Source organism: Trifolium pratense, linkage group LG4 (genome assembly GCF_020283565.1).
Source record: "Trifolium pratense cultivar HEN17-A07 linkage group LG4, ARS_RC_1.1, whole genome shotgun sequence".
Lineage (NCBI taxonomy): Eukaryota > Viridiplantae > Streptophyta > Magnoliopsida > Fabales > Fabaceae > Trifolium > Trifolium pratense.
In genome coordinates, this window is record NC_060062.1 from 659,324 (window position 1) to 682,590 (window position 23,267).

At 33.7% G+C, this 23,267-nt stretch overlaps 1 protein-coding gene, 1 long non-coding RNA gene and 1 pseudogene across 2 annotated transcripts; 1 reads left to right on the forward strand and 2 right to left on the reverse strand.

The window, feature by feature from the left end:
- The window catches only part of LOC123920572, a 47,628-nt pseudogene that overhangs the window by 11,471 nt on the left and 12,890 nt on the right, over positions 1–23,267 (forward strand).
- LOC123920407 (cyclic nucleotide-gated ion channel 2-like) lies at positions 3,905–8,126 on the reverse strand. The gene is made up of 7 exons (XM_045972666.1): positions 7,021–8,126; positions 6,205–6,420; positions 5,773–6,089; positions 5,529–5,640; positions 5,000–5,239; positions 4,775–4,861; positions 3,905–4,667 (listed from the first exon to the last, which is right to left on the reverse strand). Exons 1-7 carry the CDS (start codon positions 7,450–7,452, stop codon positions 4,182–4,184), a joined length of 1,890 nt encoding a protein of 629 aa, XP_045828622.1. The 5' UTR covers positions 7,453–8,126; the 3' UTR covers positions 3,905–4,181.
- On the reverse strand, positions 9,945–12,578 carry LOC123920414. Its single transcript, XR_006813658.1, has 3 exons — positions 12,325–12,578; positions 10,437–10,497; positions 9,945–10,328 (listed from the first exon to the last, which is right to left on the reverse strand). It is a non-coding gene; the product is annotated as an uncharacterized LOC123920414 (long non-coding RNA).

Here is a 23,267-nt window from a genome sequence, read left to right on the forward strand (position 1 = left end):
TTCAATCTTAAAACTGTTTTCCCTTTTATCTTTGTTACATGCTGAAACTCTTTAATTTGTTATGTCACATAGTCTTCGAATAAACTAGAATTACAAATCATCTTTGTTACATGCTCAAACCTTTTGATCTGTTATGTCTCATTTTTCAAATTATCTATTACAAACAGTTTCACCCATGTCTTGATTTTATTTTATTTCCATAGCTTTCCTTTACAAACTGTTTCATGATGCTACAATAAATATTTTGGAAACGTATATTTTGAAAAGATTATTCAAATTAGTAACTGTTTTGTCTATTTTTTCTTTGAAATCAGAAAGTATTATTAATAATAACTCTATTTTGTATTTTGTTCTTAATTTTTAATAATAACTCTTTGCCTTTTTTTAGTTGTTCCATTTTTATAGCGATATTTTGTTATAAGGATTATGTGTATTTATTCCATAATTTTAAATCGCAACCTGCATTGGCTTAGAATGACATTGTTTTTTCTCTATGAGATTGCGCTGATTTATTCTGTTTTGCGAGGTTTTGACTCTGATCCATCACAACAAACCTGACAAAAGTCAACTATGAAACACTGTCAGACAAAAAATTTCCACATCTTTTAGCAATGTTCAGCTGGTTACATGTTCTATTGGTAAGATTATTTGAATTTTGAAATTCAAATTTTACCCCTTTTGCTTTTCCTCTGTTCCACACTTCTAATTTTTACTTTTATAGATACAAAAACCATACACAACAAAGAGAAGAGAATTGAATTGAAGTTCAAGAGAATATTAACTTGAAATTAACATAACATATATTATTATTACAACAAATTAAATAAATAGTACTAGTGATTTTCAAACCGACTTGGAAGCATTATTATTATTACAACAAAATTTGATTTCTTAACTCAAGTACGTAGTGATTTGAATTAAGAAAGAAATATCCAAATAGGCTTATTGCACAAACGACTTGGCCCACTCAAGATTCCCCTTTAAATAAACCTATAAAACTTACTCTCTAATCATACTTCTAGAACTCAGAATTCTCAACACAATTTTTTAAAGTAGTAACATTTTTTTTGTTGATAGGAAAAGAAAGGAAGAAAAAAGGAAATTAAAAATAACAATAAAAATAAATAAAATATTAGATGAATGAAAGTATTGTCTTAATCTAATAGCTCGATCAATAGTGTCTCTTTTTCTATATGTCTTGTGTATGGTGTAAAATTTGTTTAAATTGTTAGATTAAATTACACCACTAGATTCTATCACGTACCTTCAAAATATATCAACTCTCACATGTTTTCTTAAAAAAACACTTACTTTATTAATTAAGAAATAAAATACAATGCCCAGATTTATTTAAACTTAAACAATGTAGCTAGATGAGCATAAAACTAATTCCCCTCCAGTGTAGCTTGCAGCTCCTTCAAGCATGCGCCGGCAGCACCTCAATCATAGGCATAGGCGGCAACATTACTAGTGGTGGCTGAGGAGGTGAACGCTGCCTACGGTGTGAGAAAATTGAAAAAACCACACAAAATATCACAGCAACAACCATTCCGACAATGAGTAAAATCGACCATAGTGGAATTCGGTAGGGGTTGTAGTCATGGTGGTCAAATGGTAATATAGTATTAGTAGGTTGAGCGAAGGTGGAGGACGCCGGTGATATACTCACCGGCGGCTTAGGGAAGGTGAAGGTGGGAAGTACAATCACCGGGGGCTCACTCTCGTATTTTTTGCTCATTTGTGTAACTCTCGGAGATGAATTATGAGAATGTTTAGAGAAGAATAATAATCTTCAAAACAACAGTAATTAATTTTCCTTGAATAATAATCATCTATCTGTCTTATTCAATGGTACTACAAGGTACAAACAAACAGCTGTAATTCCATGACTCATCCTAGTCGTCTAGATCCTTCATAGGATGGTTGACCATTCTTGACTCTTCTCTTTTATGATTGTTGCCGTATTGTATTTAACTATTCTTTGATTTCTTAAAAATGTGAAATACTAGTGTATGAAATAAAGTGGGGTGGAATAGACCGAAATAAAATCAAAAGTCGAATTCATTGTCTACATATTTTATGGATCCAGTAAGAATTCAACATGGAAAAAATTGCAATATATGAAGCGAAAAGTCCATTTTTTACGGTTGCAAACGAAGAACATGAAAGAAAGGTAATACATGATGAGGGTAATAAAGTATTTTAATACCAAAAAGAAGTAAATAATTGTCTAAAAAGAAAGCAAGGTAAACAGTCCATAAGATCCCACGTGCAAACTACTTTTACATTTTTTTTTACTTCTAATTTTGTGTCGTGCTTAATTGACATTAGGGGTTTCTATATTTTTTTTGGTTGATGGGGTTTCAATTTAATTTAACTCTCTAATAATAATTTGTAGGTAATTAGTTACCGCAAAGAAAAGCCTAAGAAGAAGAGGTCATCATCAACAATTCAACATCATCACCATTATCATTACATCACACAGTGATGGCTCAGTTAGTAGTAGTAATTAATTGTAAAAGATATGATATATACATAATCATTGACGCGAGTATTCTGCAAACAATGATATTCAATTCCCAACATTACATGTACTCCCTTCGTCCTAAAATATAAGCAAAAATTGGTCGATAAAAGTTGATGTTTTTGGTTTAAAATTTAGTCCAAATACATTCACTTTTATTGACCTCCTTTTGCTTATATTTTGGGACGGAGTAGTACCATTAATTGTATTGGAGTAATCATTGACCCTTAGGATTTCATTATCCCGTTAAAACCTGTGACCATGCGTTGGAAAGCTAAGAAGCATCTCTACATTTTTGGCGTTTAAAATTTTGTGAAAATGAAAAAAATTTGGATTTTTTTTACCAAAGTTCCGTAAGAAGGGTCCTGACCTTTTTCATATTTTAATCAAAGTAAGTATCCCTTTGACAAAATTATTACATTATCCCTAGAGGGGGGAAATCGCAATGCAATTATATTTATAACTGAGAACTCTCTAGTCTTAAAACATCTAGCTATAAAGACAAAGAGTTATGCATAAACTTACTCTGCCATGCCCAAACACTCGGAACATCCTTTTAATCAGTGAACAGAGGACAAAAGTGTTGTTAATGATACTACATAGAAAACTCCATGATTACTGTCATTTAATATTAACAATCAAACAAAAAAAATTAAGACTAAAATAAAATGTGAAAATAAACTAGTAAGGCTATCTTGAACCATTTAACAAGTTCATCAATGGGCTTATCTTGAACCAATTGTGATAGAAATCCTCCAACAAATGTGTCTCCTACAAACACAAAAAAGTAGTACATAACCATGTTTCCATTAGCAATTTAGTTGGACAAAATTGGCATCCTAATTGCCACTGCAAACATAAATCATGTAGAATGTGTTTGAGTATGGTCCCAACATCCTATTTATTCATGTATTCAGCAAAATCCTATCTAAAACTTCAATCTCTTTCCTTCATTTGGCAAACCGCAAATCAATAATACATCTCAATGTACCTTTTGTGAGTCAAACTAGTTTACAAGATCCCTAGCATGAAGCTAGTATAATTATAAACAAAATCCACATATTAGAACCTTTTATCTGTTAGAAATCACTTGAAGATTTATTCTTATTCAGAATCTATTACTTATCAACAATTAAAAATCTAACCTGGCATTGTTCAATAACCAAACCTCATACCAAAACCAATCCATCTACAATTACTATGTTACCACCCTAATCTAAAAAACTACATAACAATCTAAATGCACAAACCTTTATTGTTTAGCTCTATGTCTTGCAAGATTGACTCATAATGAAGTAACAAACCATGACCATCCCTACTCAGAATCAAAATCATTTGGCAGGCACCAGGGCTATGAAGTAACATGGCCTCGAGGGTGTAGTATATTAAAACTAACACATACAATTACAAATTAATCATTATCGATAATTTCTCAGTATTAATATCACCATATAATAAACAAAACATAGATCCTGAAAAAAGTTCATCAAAACATACCGAATGAAGAAGACATGAAGGTTGTAGATTATTGAAGTTAACACTTAGGAGAGAAAATGTTATTTTCATTACTGTGATATTGTGCTAACTGCTATTACAAGGAGATACTTCATCATATACATAGGTAATGATGAAGTTCTAGCTTAGAGGAGATACTTTATCATTCAAGGTGATCATGTGGCCTAGTTGACGTGAACATTGCAGCATACTGCCAGAGTGTGCGCTCGGTGCCTCCATTGTCCCTTACAAGAGTCACTAGACCTCTAGTCCTTTGCCTGTAACGCCTATAAGCAACTTGAATGTTGACAGCAGCCCATGTTCTCCAATTCGACGAGTAGTATCTCGCCGTTCTCTTAAGCCTCTCGTTTGCGAATTTGTACCGGAAGTGATCAGTTATGTACCTCAAATTTTGAGCATCAAGACCGAATGCTTCTGTTGATTCGAGACACACAAATGTAGCTGAGGAGGCCGGAAGCCGGTCTATAAAAGGGCGTCTGAGGCACCATGAAAGAAGTTCATCGCCTAAAAAGCCACCTGGTTCAAGGACACTTGTTGCTACCATGCCTTTGCTGAGATTTTGGGTTCGCCTTATGCTTCCACGGACAATAAACACCATCCTTGGTACAAGATCACCTTCTCTAATTATCTGTTTCATAATGATATACACGAAAGAGTTAAACAACCATGACCGTCATTTTAAAGTTCTATCTAAACAAATTGCTTCAATTGTTCATATGATAATATCATTAATACCTTTTCATCTCTAGAGAAGACTAGGGGCTTCACTCTGTCACAGATGTTGTCAAGAATAAGATCATCCAAGTTATGGAATAATGGTACCTATAATACAAGATGGAAGTCATGGATAAGCTTGTTTCCTTTATCTTTCTTAATCAAACAACTACGGAATATTATCCATTTTATTGAGGCAACTTTACTGTACAATTTCTTTCATTTTCAAGTTTGGAATTATCTTACCTTTTTAATCAGGTCCAAGCAAAGGTAGCGCTTGATGTCTCTCCTCAGGCCCTCGGGTAAGTCTTTGATAAGTTCCTCCATCTCATCTTCTCCTCCCATGGCTGCCCATCTCTGACGTTCAAAATGCCGAACCCTTTGTCTTAACCGGGATGGCAACTGCCTCCTCCTCATCCACCATTCCATGTCACGACGTCTAAGCTGCGTGTTTCTCTTCTTTGCCAGGACTCCTTCTAAGAATACCTTCATAGTACAAATGTCTCATTGTTAAACAATGTGTGAGTCTGAAACAGTTTTTCAATAAGCGTAACAATATCAAGCATTTTTCATATTTACTTGTCGGATTGGATTGCCTGCAGTCACCAATCCCATGCATTCACGCAATCATCCCATTGGTGGCTGATGAATTGATATCGGACCGCGCTTGAAATCTAGACCGTCCAATTTCGATCCAACGGCCACTAATGTGTTTATTGTGTTAATGCGTGGGATTTCGGGCAATCCAAATCCAATAATAATCTATTCTGGATACCTGGATGTTACCAATCAACAGAGTGGAAAGTAGTATTCCAGCAAGTACAATGCATATACTGAAAATCACTTCTAGCCAGTTACTTGTGGGTTCAAGATTATTTCCAAAAGTGCTGCAAGAATTAGTAGGGGATTAATATATGAAATAGAATATTATTTGGATACTTCTCAACCAAATCCAGGGAAACATTTTTGCATGAATCAAACTGCAATCAATTATGGAAATCAATTATTGAGAAATCTACCTGAAAGTCTTCAAACCCCAAAAAATGGGATCAAGAATCTTGTCAGCCAAGGAATCGCTGGATATGACAGGAAGTGCCCATTTGTAGATCCCATATCTGAAAGGTCCTTCGACATCTAAGCACACAGGCGGTATCAATGTTGAGTTTCCACCACATGAATTTCCAATGGTTCCTGGTGGAAACAATGAGTATGACCGATAACATATTTCCTCTGAGCATGACAGAGGGAGACTGCATCCAACAGACCTGTCACATTGCTGTTGAAGACAAGATGCAACGCGTTGAATGGCAAGGACATAACAACACGCTCCAGCAACCTATAAATTGTATCCCATTTGAATGATAAACTCAAATAAGTTAATTTCAAACATGCTTTGTATGATAACTTGAAAGTAGTGATGCGGCTCAAATTTTCATTTGAGGTTTTCTTACCTGAGAGGCAAAGAAATAAGCTATAAGATTGAGTCCAAATCCCCAACAAATGGTGCCAAAGATATAGCCTGTGACTTTTTGCATTCTTCTCATCATGGATATGCTATGGTAAACCTTAGGGAGAAATTGGAACAAAAAAATCAATAGCATTGTTGTCATCATTATTTTAATCCTCTCTTCTTTTATCAATTTTGGTACTACTACCCAAAATACAACCTGCAAATAGAAGGATATCATATAGTCAAAATAAGTTTAATAAATTACTATCTGTTAATAAAAACATTATGAGATTAATTTATAATATTGTTCTAGTTTTGATGAATTTATTTTGACCAATTTATAAAGTTGAGTCTATTGACAACTAGCTTGTTGACCTATTTACAGGTAAATTTATCGACATGTTTTGAAGCTGTAATGAGAAAATTTTAATATTAAATCATACTTATTTTGAAAGATCAAAATGATCTACAGTTCTCGGATATTAACCTGGTGGTGGAATAGGTGAAAAGATCATAATGAACTAGAGTTCTCGAACATTAAAAAAAATGTTAAAAATAAAGAATTGTTAGTTCGAACCCGCATCCCCTATCATATCCAACATGTTTATCATTTGTGTTATAATGACATGACAATAATGCATCTCTTTGTATCAATTTGGGTGTAGCATATAATCATTTGGTTCAAAGTATACTTAACAAGTATACTTAACTGTCTGTCTATTCCAAGAGTATAAATAAACTATAAAGTATAAACTAATAAAAGTAAACTAATGAACACTCAACTGCTTATACATATATATAGGTCCAAAATTCTTACCTGAGGCACCGGAAGAATAACAAAAACATCGAACCAAAAGCCTCTGAGAGATCTCATATAATGACAAGCAATGGCACGTGCGTCCCACACGAGTCTCCCACGTCCAACCACAAGTGATTCTCTCAACACATACGGTAATCTAAACTGCAGCAGAATATGAAGCAGATGAATCGCATCAATAGCCGACCGCGCCACAGTAGCAAGGAATGCCAAACCACCGTCCATATACAAACACGGGGAACCTCCTCTCCCTATGGACAGCGCGTAGAAAAATATGGGGTCAATGGCCAATGCAACACCACGCGCAAATAACAAAGCGCGGTTCCATATTTTCACGCGCTTGCTTGTTGGATCGAAAGGTTTTCCGTAGCTATCACAGCTGGTGGAGTGGAAAAGTGGCACACCTACTTGTGTGCAAGCATAACACTCCATATTAAATGCTACTAAGTTCTAGACCCCAGAGGAAAGCACAGCAATCAGTCCTAAAGGTAGATGCGACTTCGTTCCTTTATTTTCTTATAAGAGTGTTAGCGCACCGCAGGAAAATTCGTTCTTCAATTCATGATAAAACACAATGCAGCAAAATAATAAAAGAAGAGATGCTTCCACCACCACCGCCTAAATCAGTTCAGTCATCAATCGCAGCAGGACGTTCAAGACAGTGATATAAGTATACTTACCTAATTGCCCCTAACTCCTACAATTTCCTACGCATAAAATCTTCTTTCAAATTCACCAGATTCCACCACTTAACCCAGATTCTTCTTCACCGAACTTAATTCTTCTTCAAATCACCCACATTCACCAAACTCAGTTGCATACTGCAATTTTCCCCTGAAACCCACCACCATACAGATCTATATTTCCCCTTTGTAAGATGGGAAAAGAAATCAAAATGATGGAAATGGTAGAAACAATTGAAATTTCTTCCGTACACTTTCACCCAAATACTCTTCTCCTTTGTTGTTGACTTGACAGTTGACAAAACAAGTGTGTAAATGTAATGCAGCTGGATGTGTACGGAAGAATTGTGTAATGAAGCAGTATATGTACGGAAGAATTGTCTATCTTTCTTTCTGGTAGAGTAAGTAAAGAATGGGACAGACAGAGTTCAAGGAGATATGATTTGACAAGACTGTCTTTTCCTAGTACTAAGGTTGTAGAGAATGATTTGTCTGATCAGAAGGTGGGACCCACATGGGAGTCCAAATTTGAAAAGGAGAGGAGAGGGACGTTACTTGGAGGTTGAGAGAAAGGGTGAAAAAGAGAACGGATTAACTCTCGATTGGTTTGATTTTTTATGTTTTCAATGTCCGAACCGATCAACTCTCGATTGGATTAGTGAATTAAAACATAAACAACAAATTTTTAAGATGTAAGAAAAATAATAAAAACACCATGTTGAATTCAGATGTTGTAGGAGAAACAAAATTTGATTAAATTAACTTGTACATACATACACTAAAAAAATTATGAAATATGGAATATCAAAACAAAGACAAAGTAGTATCAACAAATTAGGACAAATAAGATTTTGATGTGTTAGTGTATGATATACTAACTTGTTGCTTTTCATTATAATATCACCCATCTTAAAAAGATTTGTTACAAAGTTGGACATCATTTTATAATATAGTTGAACAAATAAACTTGAGAAAAAGATGTTCAATTCACATAAGTAAAATTACTTACTTTTAATTATTTAAATTTACTTTGCTTTGGTGGGCCGGTTTTAGGTGTGAGTTTGCTTGATGAGATGAACTTAATAAATGGTAAATAATATAATAATTGGTTCGGTTCATCGATTCTTTGGAATGATTTCTCTCCCAACCCCCGTGATTCTTTTATACTTCCCAATATTCCAATTTTGTCCTTGCAAAAAACTTCGATTCGCAGAAACCAATTTTTTTTAGTACAAATTCAGAGTAAATTTTGGTTTTCATAAACCGAAATTTGTTTTCAAGGCAAAAAAAACTTCGATTTCTATAAACCGAAGTTTTTTGCAAGGGCAAAATTGGAAATTCAAGAGATATAAAAGAAACATGGGGTTGGGAGAGAAAACATCATTCTTTGGTTCCTACAAATTGAAAGAAGATTTATTCTGTCCTGTGTTATGTGTATGGTAACTAGCAGTATTTGGTCACATAGTTGATAGTGCATATATTATGTCGAAAGAAGATTTATAGTTGGAGAGACAACTAAGCCTCATTAAGAAGTCTCTTATCAAGAGTATTCAAGTATATTTTACACACATATATCGTTTATTGTTGTTTAATTTGAACTTCATTTAATAGTTTTTTTTTTTTACTGATTTTGGTGGTTTCTATAGAAAGAGTTAGGGTACATAGTCGATTGTGTTGATATTAACAACCAACCTGCTTTCGGAAGTAAAGAATCATAAATTGCAGGTAAAATATTTTATTGTGGTTAATTTTCATTTTTTTCACTACTCATTTCTCTATTTCAATATAATGTTAATTGCCTATATATATATATATATATAATGTTAATTTTTTTCTTACCTTTTGTGTGGTAGACAGAACCTTGTGCCCTTCAAACTTTCTATCCTTCTTGCCAAAATGCCTTCTAGTTTTTGTTGAGATTAGTAATTCAAACTAAGCGTGTTTAGCAAAATATATAGTTAGTTTTGGTTAGTTGTGATTTGCAACTAATTTATCTGATTTAGGTCGTTAGTTAGTTAGTTATAGGAACAGATTACTTGTTGCACAAGTAATTGCAATAGTAATGTATCAAATCAGCAGCAGAGATAGCAGGAAACAATAGTGCAATATACTATCCACGAAAATATTGAAGGGTTTTTGAGGAAGAGGAACTAATAAAAAGCAACCTCAAAATCACTTCGTGAAACAAAATTTAATAGAGAACAAAATCACAGGTTATCTGAATGGCACACACATTACACAGAGACACACCATCATATAGTATTATTGATCAATAGTTTACAATACAATTATACAACGCATCTCTTAGGATCACAAGAGTACACATATATGTTTTAATACACAGGCACTTTAACTAGGCCATTACCACTTTAAAATACAAATTAATGAAATTATACAAAGATTTTGTATCGTAACACCACACACCAACAAGGTAATTCATGAAACAGAACCAAAACCTAAAGCATGCTCATAAGTAGAGCCAAAGACATCATATCAGAGAAAAATATAAAGATGTACACACAAATAGGTTTTGCAAGTGTAATATGATGTGATACCTGAACTTTAGCTCCACAATATGTGATCAAACCTGGGATTCATGTTAACTATGTAATGTCAAGAAGCAACCTACACATCATCATAGATTCATAATTGCAACTTTTGCAACTTCAAAGGATGCATAAAAAATGTTGATGTTGCAATAAAGTATAAGAAAAAGAGAACCATTTATGGTACCTTTATAGAACTTAAAAGAGAATCTTTTAGAACTGAATGTGTTGCGTTCTTTTAATCAATCCTACACTTGCAAATAGATTTAATATCTATTAGTTTGATTGAAAGTTACTCATAAAAAGTCCAATAGCAACATAATGGACATCAAATAAGTAGAAAAGGAAGTAAGAGAAATCTACTTGTGGACATAAAAAGACAGAAGAACTACAAAGATAAACCTCAACTTTAGTGACGAGGTCAACAAAAGTCTTTAAAATGCATCTTTCATTTTTGGATTTCATAGCTGACTACAGCATTCAAACATGACACCATCCACAATGGCATGCCCAACTCTTGGTGATAAGTTGAAAAGGCATAAATATAAGAAAAAAATCAAAAGATTTAAAACAAACAAACTTATCATATTATTGAGAACCAAACAGCGACATTATTTTTAAAACAAATTCATAAAAAGGTTTAGTTTAGCATTTCCACACTAACATTCACTTATCCATCTCCACCTCCTCTCCTTCCATTCTCCTTCAAAATTTATACATACACTTTACACAAATTACAGTTAAATTAACAATAACGTCAATAGAGTCTTGACAACTCGATCATGCTTCCACTAGCTCTACAAACAAAGTATATCACAATAGTCCTGTTATTAGATCATTAAAAGTAATTACAACAGTCCTGCAACTAGCTCTATAATAAGTTAGATAAATTCATTTATATCTCAGTCTCTATTTGTGGGATGATGAAAAGAGATAAACATGTAATGAACAGAACTAGCATTTCTAGTAAACATTTTGAGAACAGAATCAAACATGATAAAGTAGAAGACGAAAACAGCGAAATGACTAGGGAAACCTTAGCCAATCACCAAACCCAAAACTAGTGAATCAGCTGTAAATCAAGCACATGTCAGTGCAAATCAATAACAGGTTATATACCTACAGATTAGAACAGCGACTTCCAAGTTACTACTCACTAACAGGTTATATACCTACAGCCGTAACAAATAATGACGCTATGCAAAGTCAAAGTTGTTTCATTTCACTCCTATATTCCTTCAATTCCAAATCTCAAACTTTCAACCAAAAATCTCTACTGATTTCCCTATTTTAATTCCCACCACAATCATCTAAAACAGATTAAATCAACTGGAATTCTATAACACTTAAACAAAGCAAGTATCCTAGCAAATTCAACTTCCTCTAAAATATTGTCAACAAATTCCATATTTTAGTTTATCCTTCATAATACTTCTCTTCATCTACGTTATCTAAATAACCCTTCACACATTAAAAGATAAATGATAATTTTAACAGCAGATTTATAATTTTGTAAATTGTAGATAGCTTTGCACTCTCAATTTTGTAGTAAGAATCAAGAACGCCTTGTGAATTCTGAACTATCAGTAACATGGTCTGTTAAATAGGACTCAATTCAACATAACAAAATATGATTAGTTTGGCATCTTAATATCGATTATAAACACCTTAATACCCGTTATACAGACTTAAGCACACAAACACAACTTATATAGACATGCTAATACAATCATTAAATCCCCTATCTTGTGCTTAAGATTCATATATTTGGCATATTTTATAACTTGGTTAATACTCCAAATAATAAACTACATCTTACTCTAATGCAAAAAGCATAAGAAATGCCCCTACTAGGAGCCAGAACACAATTTCAAGTAGTGTGCCTACAATATACCGTAGCTGCAAATACACATTTCAACATAGAAGAGAAATAATATATGAACATAAAGTATAAGAATCAGTATTGAAACTAATGAGTTATCAAATTCTGAGAAAAAACCTAAAACCCTAGCAAAACCCTACAGCCTGAAAAAACACGAAAAAATGAAAATTGATTAGCAAGTTTAGAAATTAACCTTGTTTGTAGATTGGGCAATGAGTAGCGAATGAAATTGATTGGAGAAGTTATGGAATTGTTGTTGGGGATTCGCGGAGCAGAGAGAAGTAAGGATCGGGGAATGGTTCGTGAGAAATGGGAGAAAAACTTATAGAAGACCATTGTTGAGGATTTTGAAGAAGAAATTGATGAATGAAGAAAGAATAAAGGGTTGAGATTTTTTTGAAGAGTGAATGATGAAGAAGAAGAAGAAGGAGAAGGGGTGTCTTTGTGAAAAACAGAGAAGCGAAGAAGAAACTAGAATACGTTAACTAACTCCTTTATTGACTATTCTGCCCTTCAGTTTTAAATTGACACTCAAATTTTTTATTCTATTTTATTATCAAAAAAAATTATTCTCTTTAATTTGGTTTGATATACTCCCTCTTGTAAATTTTTATTTTAATTTTTCGGCTCCCTGTTAGTATTATATTGATCGACGGGGGATAGTATGATTTTCGATTTCAACCGTGCTTACACGGCAGAAGACATATATCTTCTATAATCTATCTATACCAATAATAAAGATAATACTTAAAATTTGGGGTAGCCTTTTTTTGTTTTCACACTTTTTTTCAACTTTCAAAACCAACCATTTATTTTGGTTCAAAAAAAAAAAACATTTATTTCATTCTTTTACTTTACACATCGTCATCATTAATCCTATCATAAATTCAACAAATAGACGTAGTTGAATACAATGAGAGTTTGATGTTGCAGCTTGTGGAATCATCTAAAATTCCAAGATTGGTTTGAAGGCAAGCAATTCTTCGAGAATACGGAAGGCATTCCGGGGTTCGAAGAAGATGTGGTGAAAATCTGGTGGAGCGGCATGATAGTTGATGGAAAGTTGACATCACCATCAATTAAAAGGCAAGGCGAAGATTGTTAGGATTTTCCTTAGAATTGAAAGTAATGCAGAAAAATGGTTTTGGATTTGCTACTGCCATTTGCGAATGAGTCGCAGAACTGGTAGATGCAGCCTTGAGCTGCTGTCTCTTGCGCATGAGGCACAGTTAGTTGCGCATGAGGCTCAACTCGCAGTATATATACTGTTGTTCATTTTTTGCATCCGCCACGAAGAGAGAAAGTGAGTTTTCCAAAGATTGTTCATCAACATTAATCTAAGGTCAAAAGGGATCTTTTTGGGTATACTCTACGGTTGGGATAATCATTGTAACATCGGAAAAAAACTTATTGGTTGAACCTTTTGGTCATGGGGAGAGATTTCGAAAAAGGGTAGATTTAAGAAAAACTCTAAATCTTTTAACTCTTGTGGTGAATCTCATTGTAATCAAGTTTTCTATTGATAGTGGAACATAGAGCTCTCTCTCCCTAGAGTAGGTTGGTTTTAACCGAACTGGATAAACAAATTCATCGTGTTCTTTATCGTTTTTACTTGTTTTAACTTTTGTGTTTAATTGTTCATCCATTTTGATTTGATTGCTTATTCATTTACTCCATACATTAAAGGATTTATTGGTGTCGTTTCTTCGAATAGAAATAAGATTTTGATGTGTTATATATTATACTAACTTGTTGCTTTTCATTATAGTTATCCATTTTGAAAAGATCTGTTACAAAATTGGACATCATTTTATAATATAGTCGAGCAAAGAAAAAAATGAGACATGATTTGAAAACATATGTCCTTTATATTATGTTTTGATCACACAGTTGATAGTGCATATATTATGTCGAAAGAAGATTTATAGTTGGAGAGACAACTAAGTCTCATTAACAAATCTCCTATCAAGAGTATTCAAGTATATTTTACACATATATATTGTTTATTAGTAGTTTAATTTAAACTTCATTTAATAGCTATTTTTTTTTACTTATTTTAGTGGTTTCTATAGAAAGAGTTAGGGTACATATAATCGATTGTGTTGATATTAACAAACAATCTGCTTTCGATCATTCTTTATTAAAGAATAATAAATTACAGGTAAAATATTTTATTGTAGTTAATTTTCTTTTTTTTTTATTACTCATTTCTCCATAATTTTTTCTTACCTCAACTATATTATTATTATATAATAAAATGGATGATTTTTGTCTTTTGAGTTGCTCTTGAGTAGGGTTGGGAACAGGCCAGGCCAGGCCAGGCCTTGACAGGCCTGAACCTGGCCTACGATTTTTTTTCAGGCCTGAGCCTGGCCTGTGGCCTATCAAATGTTTTTTTTTTTGGCCTGGCCTGAGCCTTTTAAAAGCCTGGTCTGGCCTTGTAGCCTGTTTAAAAGCCTGTGTTAATTTAAAGCTTCTCTATATAGTTTTTTTTAAATAGGCTAAACAGACCTTAAAAAGTTCACATTTAAATTTTTATAATTTCTACAACATTAAGAAAAAGCTAATAATATGATTAACACAATAATTAAAAACTAATAAAATAACAAATACGATTACGAAAAATCGCAATAATTAAAAGCTAATAATATTTATATAAATAATATTTTTTTATAAGATATAAATAATAATATTATATAAATAATAATTATTATAAACAGGCCGGCCTATCAGGCTTCGTAGGCCTTTTTAGAAGCCTAAGTCTGGCCTATTTATGTAAACAGGCCGTTTTCAAAGCCTAAGCCTGGCATTTTTAATAACCAGGCCAGACCAGGCTTATACAGGCCAGGCCGAAGGCCCCTGTAGGCCGCCTGGCCTATTCCCAACCCTACTCTTGAGATTCTCCTAAATTTGATGATTTTTTTTGCTTTAATTGAAAATGGAAAAATCAATTAATGCACATAATATTGTTTGTTTCAAATATTGGAGAAAGAAAAGAGGACTAGAAACCGGCAATTATAGAAAATCTTAGTTGTGATGCATTTCATTCAACCATGTGTCACGTGAATACATATCATATCAGCCATTTTCCATATCTCAGCTTATCAAAAAAAAAAAAACAAAACATTTCATTTTCCATATCTCTATCAGACTATCACCATTTAAAATGGATCTCACACAAAAAAACATAATAATAATAATAATACTAGTAATCTGAATATGAATATGATGATCACATTATTTGGTCCCACCGTGAATGTACTTTAGAATTATGAACCGCGAACGTGTTGTGAAGAACAAATTAAGTACAAACAAAAAGACAAGACACCACACTGAAGATGAAATGGACCAAGGACATGCTGAGAAATTTTGCTTCAACAGTTGATCAATCCTCCATTTTCACAATTTGTCAAGTAGCATATTAAGAGTTAATTAAAAATGAGAATGAACAACAAATTTGAGAGTTTTCCACCCTTTGAGAGTTATCCCACCTTCCCACCCACGTACATCGCCTCCCCCTTGCCACCCGATAGCATATTACCGACTTTTACATTTGACGACGCTGACTACAACCCCTACCAAACTTCATCATGGGTTATTTGGCTCGTTGTCGGGTTCATGGTTGCTCTGGTTTTAGTTTCGGTTGTTTCAATTGTGTCACAGTGCTGCTGCAGTAGGAGGACTCCTCAGCCACCACAAGTGGTGTTGCCTCCTATGCCGATGACTGAGATCGAGATGCAGACCTTTCTGGCACGACCTTGATGGAGCTGGAGGAGAGGGAGGAAGTGTGTGTTAGCAAGCTGGGTCGACCCAAGTCCAATACAGAAGTTCAAAAGTCTTTTTGGCACCATGATTTCAAGTTCAATTGAAAAATTATTGCACTTGTTAGTTGTTATTTTATTTTATAACTATTTTTAATTCCTCCAATTGTTATTTAGTATTATTTGTATTTCCTTCGAGTGGCCAATGACCCAATTGTATTAGATTCACTATGGAATAGTACTTCCTCCGATCCTTAATATAAGAAGAAGTTCACTTTTTAGATACATTGAAATATTAATTTATCTAGACTATATTATTGTCTAGATAATATATCTAAAAAGTGATATTCTTCTTAAACCGGATGAAGTGAGTATATTGTAATGCAATCTCTCTTAGAAATATGAATAAAGTTATATTTTATTTTATCAGTTTAAATTTTATGTCTTTTGGTCATCGATACAGTTACTATCATGTATCATAAATTTTCAAAATTACGATTTTGCCCTTATTCCATAAAATAGTCCCAATTTCATAAAATATTCTTATTATGAATTGTGGTTGCGTACAACATGATGTATCTGTTAAGAACAAATGGCCAACTTGCTTCATTGATCATACAAATCTTGCTTATATAGCAAGTCATTACAATTGGGCCTAACACAACTATATTGGGCTTAAGTTAATCAAGGCCCAATACTACAAACCAACTATACAACAAACTCTCCCCTAATTGAACAATCCTAAGAGTTCAATTAAAGAAACTTGACAAACAAGCTAAACAATACTCACACAAAAACTGAAATAAGCAAAGCAAAAAACTGAAGCAATTCTGCAGCCAAGCAAAGCAATCTGCAGCAAGATACTTGACTCAGCAGCACCAAGCCTACATGTCTGATCAAGCATTCATTTCATCACCATTCCTAAACCACTTCTCAATTTCAGAAAAGCATCCAACTTCAAAGGTTTAGTCATAATATCAGCCAACTGGTCTTGTGATTTGCAATGTTTGAGCTCAATTGTACCATCCTTTGTGAGATCTCTCAAGAAGTGAAATCTCACATCAATGTGTTTACAACGACCGTGCATGATGGGATTCTTAGACAGCTTGATGGAGGAGTTGTTATCACAGTAAATCTGAGATAACAATATAGTTGATCACAAGACCAACCCATTGATCTGTCTCTGGGACGTGAATAACACTAATGTGCTTGGCCAGAACCTTTTCTCTAACAAAGAAGAGATCAATTTCCATGTGTTTAGTGCGAGCATGGAGGACATGGTTATGGGATGTTTTCTAACCTTTCAAACCATTGTCTAGGGATGTTTTCTCTTCGGGCCCCCGTGTTTTTTTTATACCCCAAATATTTCAATTTTGTCCTTGATAAAAACTTCGATTCGCAGAAACCAAATTTTTTTTAGTACAAATTCAGAGTAAATTTCGGTTTTTATAAATCGAAATTTGTTTTCAAGGCAAAAAAAACTTCGGTTTCTATAAACCGAAGTATTTTACAAGGGCAAAATTGGAAATTTAGGGGATATAAAAGAAACACGGAGGGCACAAAGAAAAAACATCTTGTCTAGGAGCTTGTTTGATTGAGCCCATACAGTGCCTTGGTGTTCAATGGTATAATAATTTTTTTTTCAACTATATCAACTCACAATTTAATTCAATCCACAAATTAACCTTTACTACAGGTGCTATATGTGTCAGTAAATCCTTTACTACCAGTTGTGTCTTTAGCTTCTTGAATTGACCATCTACATCCCCTTTGGTTTTGTAGATTCATCTAGACTAGCAACTGATCATTGCACACCCTTTTCTCCCAATCCAATAGTTATCCTCATCAAAAGTAACATTGTTTGATTTTATAACATTTTGAGTCTTCACATAAGGACTCCGTACCCCTATGCTTGGATGCTATAGCTGATAAAAATTATGATTTCTATTAGAAGAATCTTCTGAATTGTTTTCATTGAACTGAGAATTGGTAGTTACAAAGTGGTTACAGATCCATCATTTATAGATGGTTACACAAGCTAAAGCTTAGAGCCTATGAACTATCTGGGATGTGAGGTCAGCCCATTGATATGTCTTTAGGACAATTTAATTCAATCCACAAATTAACCTATCATATCATATTCACTTACACCTAGTCACGTGGTACATAACTCTTCTAAAAATGTCCTATGATTTTCAACACTCAATAGAGGCATGAATCCACTACTGTGTAGGATCAACTAAACTCAATGATTCTAAATTCCAACATTATCAAACACATGTTCAACATTGGCCAATTAATTAATTAAGCCTACTAATTTTCTTCAAACAAATATCAAAGGCAATAATTGAACATGATATAATTCTATATATGAAGTTATATTTCGATATAAAATCCTCACATGTATAAGTAATTGGAAACTTTCTTTAAACAAAATGAAAGTGGTAAGATACTCAAACCTCTAGCTTGTTAGTAATTATTTTCCTTTGTTCCACACTTCTAATTTTTACTTTTATAGATACAAAAACCATACACAACAAAGAGAAGAGAATTGAAGTTCAAGAGAATAATAACTTGAAATTAACATAACATATATTATTATTACAACAAATTAAATAAATAGTACTAGTGATTTTCAAACCGACTTGGAAGCATTATTATTATTACAACAAAATTTGATTTCTTAACTCAAGTACGTAGTGATTTGAATTAAGAAAGAAATATATCCAAATAGGCTTATTGAACAAACGACTTGGCCCACTCAAGATTCCCCTTTAAATAAACCTATAAAACTTACTCTGTAATCATACTTCTAGAACTCAGAATTCTCAACACAATTTTTTAAAGTAGTAACATTTTTTTTGTTGATAGGAAAAGAAGGGAAGAAAAAAGGAAATTAAAAATAACAATAAAAATAAATAAAATATTAGATGAATGAAAGTATTGTCTTAATCTAATAGCTCGATCAATAGTGTCTCTTTTTCTATATGTCTTGTGTATGGTGTAAAATTTGTTTAAATTGTTAGATTAAATTACACCACTAGATTCTATCAGTACCTTCAAAACTATATCAACTCTCACATGTTTTCTTAAAAAAACACTTACTTTATTAATTAAGAAATAAAATACAATGCCTAGATTTATTTAAACTTAAACAATGTAGCTAGATGAGCATAAAACTAATTCCCCTCCAGTGTAGCTTGCAGCTCCTTCAAGCATGCGCCGGCAGCACCTCAATCATGTTGTGGCAAGTGTGAGTGGTTAAGTCCCACATTGCTTAGAAAAGTGGAGGTTGAACACTTTATAAGTGAGATGACCCATAAACCTAACACCTTAAGGTTTTGGGTAAGAGTGTGGTGTCCAAACTCACTTGTAGAGTTGTTCTTAAGCCCAATGTGGATGATCCCCGGCTGCCCTCTCGTGATGACCCAACAGTGGTATCAGAGCCGATGGTTCGACGAAGGGTTGAACTGGCTCCTTGTATCGAAAGTCTTCCTGACAAAGGTGGTCAGGCGGCGAGTCCCGTGGAGCAGTGTGGCTTACGGCGGTACAAGTGTAGGATGAAGAAAGCTTCCGCTTGAGGGGGAGCATATCCAAGAGTGGATGGACTCACACTTGAGGGGGAGATTGTTGTGGCAAGTGTGAGTGGTTAAGTCCCACATTGCTTAGAAAAGTGGAGGTTGAACACTTTATAAGTGAGATGACCCATAAACCTAACACCTTAAGGTTTTGGGTAAGAGTGTGGTGTCCAAACTCACTTGTAGAGTTGTTCTTAAGCCCAATGTGGATGATCCCCGGCTGCCCTCTCGTGATGACCCAACAAATCATAGGCATAGGCGGCAACATTACTGGTGGTGGCTGAGGAGGTGAACGCTGCCTACGGTGTGAGAAAATTGAAAAAACCACACAAAATATCACAGCAACAACCATTCCGACAATGAGTAAAATCGACCATAGTGGAATTCGGTAGGGGTTGTAGTCATGGTGGTCAAATGGTAATATAGTACTAGGAGGTTGAGTGAAGGTGGAGGACGCCGGTGATATACTCACCGGCGGCTCAGGGAAGGTGAAGGTGGGAAGTACAATCACCCGGGGCTCACTCTCGTATTTTTTGCTCATTTGTGTAACTCTCGGAGATGAATTATGAGAATGTTTAGAGAAGAATAATAATCTTCAAAACAACAGTAATTAATTTTCCTTGAATAATAATCATCTATCTGTCTTATTCAATGGTACTACAAGGTACAAACAAACAGCTGTAATTCCATTACTCATCCTAGTCGTCTAGATCCTTCCTAGGATGGTTGACCATTCTTGACTCTTCTCTTTTATGATTGTTGCCGTATTGTATTTAACTATTCTTTGATTTCTTAAAAATGTGAAATACTAGTGTATGAAATAAAGTGGGGTGGAATAGACCGGAATAAAATCGAAAGTCGAATTCATTGTCTACATATTTTATGGATCCAGTACGTCGACCAAAGTTTCAATTTCATAGTTTACAAAGTGGGGAATCAATTAGAACTTCTTTATTCCATTTTTCCCCTTAAAATAATAGAAACACAAAATTATGAAATATAATTTGAGATCATGTCGTAGAAAAACGGTGGATGGTGTTCTAGCCTTTGAATTAGTTCAACAAGACACTATAGCTAATAAATACATATGCAAAGAAAAATCTTAAAAAAAAATCTTGGGATGTAGTGTGAATATTTGATGGACACATATGCAAAGAAAAACATTATAAACAAAATAAAAGCTAATACCACATGGAAAAAACTAAGAATTCAACATCATCACCATTATCATTACATCACACAGTGATGGCTCAGTTAGTAGTAGTAATTATTACATTATCCCTAGAGGGGGGAAATCGCAATGCAATTATATTTATAACTGAGAACTCTCTAGTCTTAAAACATCTAGCTATAAAGACAAAGAGTTATGCATAAACTTACTCTGCCATGCCCAAACACTCGGAACATCCTTTTAATCAGTGAACAGAGGACAAAAGTGTTGTTAATGATACTACATAGAAAACTCCATGATTACTGTCATTTAATATTAACAATCAAACAAAAAAAATTAAGACTAAAATAAAATGTGAAAATAAACTAGTAAGGCTATCTTGAACCATTTAACAAGTTCATCAATGGGCTTATCTTGAACCAATTGTGATAGAAATCCTCCAACAAATGTGTCTCCTACAAACACAAAAAAGTAGTACATAACCATGTTTCCATTAGCAATTTAGTTGGACAAAATTGGCATCCTAATTGCCACTGCAAACATAAATCATGTAGAATGTGTTTGAGTATGGTCCCAACATCCTATTTATTCATGTATTCAGCAAAATCCTATCTAAAACTTCAATCTCTTTCCTTCATTTGGCAAACCGCAAATCAATAATACATCTCAATGTACCTTTTGTGAGTCAAACTAGTTTACAAGATCCCTAGCATGAAGCTAGTATAATTATAAACAAAATCCACATATTAGAACCTTTTATCTGTTAGAAATCACTTGAAGATTTATTCTTATTCAGAATCTATTACTTATCAACAATTAAAAATCTAACCTGGCATTGTTCAATAACCAAACCTCATACCAAAACCAATCCATCTACAATTACTATGTTACCACCCTAATCTAAAAAACTACATAACAATCTAAATGCACAAACCTTTATTGTTTAGCTCTATGTCTTGCAAGATTGACTCATAATGAAGTAACAAACCATGACCATCCCTACTCAGAATCAAAATCATTTGGCAGGCACCAGGGCTATGAAGTAACATGGCCTCGAGGGTGTAGTATATTAAAACTAACACATACAATTACAAATTAATCATTATCGATAATTTCTCAGTATTAATATCACCATATAATAAACAAAACATAGATCCTGAAAAAAGTTCATCAAAACATACCGAATGAAGAAGACATGAAGGTTGTAGATTATTGAAGTTAACACTTGGGAGAGAAAATGTTATTTTCATTACTGTGATATTGTGCTAACTGCTATTACAAGGAGATACTTCATCATATATATAGGTAATGATGAAGTTCTAGCTAGAGGAAAAAAACAAAAAATTAGTTACAAACTGACTCAACAACTAAAATAGTTATTAGTTAGTAACTAACTGAAACTGAAAAACTAACTAATTGCCTTAATACTCCCCCTCAATATATTACAAATTCCGAACTTGGTCATAAGAGAATGAAACAAGTTTTTAGGCAAAGCCTTAGTAAGAGGGTCTGCCAGTTGATCACCACGTGTTTTAGGCAAAGACACTATAATAACATATCTCCTCAAAAAACAAACCCATCAAAGATTCCACCACACACCTTTCTCCTAAGCAATCTTTTCTATCTTAATCGCCCTTTTCAAAAGCTTAATCGGGGTATTGTCATCTTCATCTTCATCAAGCTTTTGAGGAGAAACTCTCTTAGCAGGTTTCTTGCTATTAGCTCCCTTAATCTCATTTGATGCAATTTTTCTGGGAGCTATGGCCACCTTAGAGTTTGACTCAACATCAGAATTAGAATTCTGCTCAAATTGTTGGATATGTCCAACAGGAGTACCTTCAATGACCATGTCTTTTGTGTTTCCTTTTGCAGCAACCTTGTTGGTCTTTGTTCCATTTTCCTCATTTGCTGAAAGTTGATTCTCAGTTATGACAGATTCTTCAGCATGAGTCCCCTCAACAACTATCTCTTTAGCTTTTCCTCTCACACCACTTGCAGTCAATTCATGTAAATCCTAAATAACATATTTAATAAGTGAGGTCAGTATTTGTATTCAAGGGTAATAATAAAGATAATTAAGCTGATGATAACTAGAAACAACCTTGGAAGATATAAGAGATTTTTGCATCTTTGGACTTTTGACGAAATCAAAAGTATCAACACAATCATCACCGAGGTTTACAACAGCAGAGGAAAATTTCTTCATTAAATCTTGGGTACATTCAACAGGAGTACAAACAATCTCTTTTCCTTTGTCCTTGCTACTACTTCCAGTCAATGACTGTAAATCCTAAGAAAGTAAAAGATAAATATTTATGGTATATGATATTGATTAAACACATGAAAACTATTGTAATTGATAACATACCTCAGACAAAATATTGGCAGAACTACAAACCAATACATCTTCTCCTTTCTCCAACAAAGTACTTAAAGAACCAACCTCCTAATTTAATAAGAAACTTAATCAGTAAGACATAAAGACAGAAAGTATCAACATAAAATAATATGGTCATAGAGATTGCATACATTGTTAATTTTGCTAATGGCAGCTTCCTCCTTGTCCCACTTGTCTTGGAATTGCTTGATCATGGCATGATCAGTGCATATTCTTCGTACCCTAAAT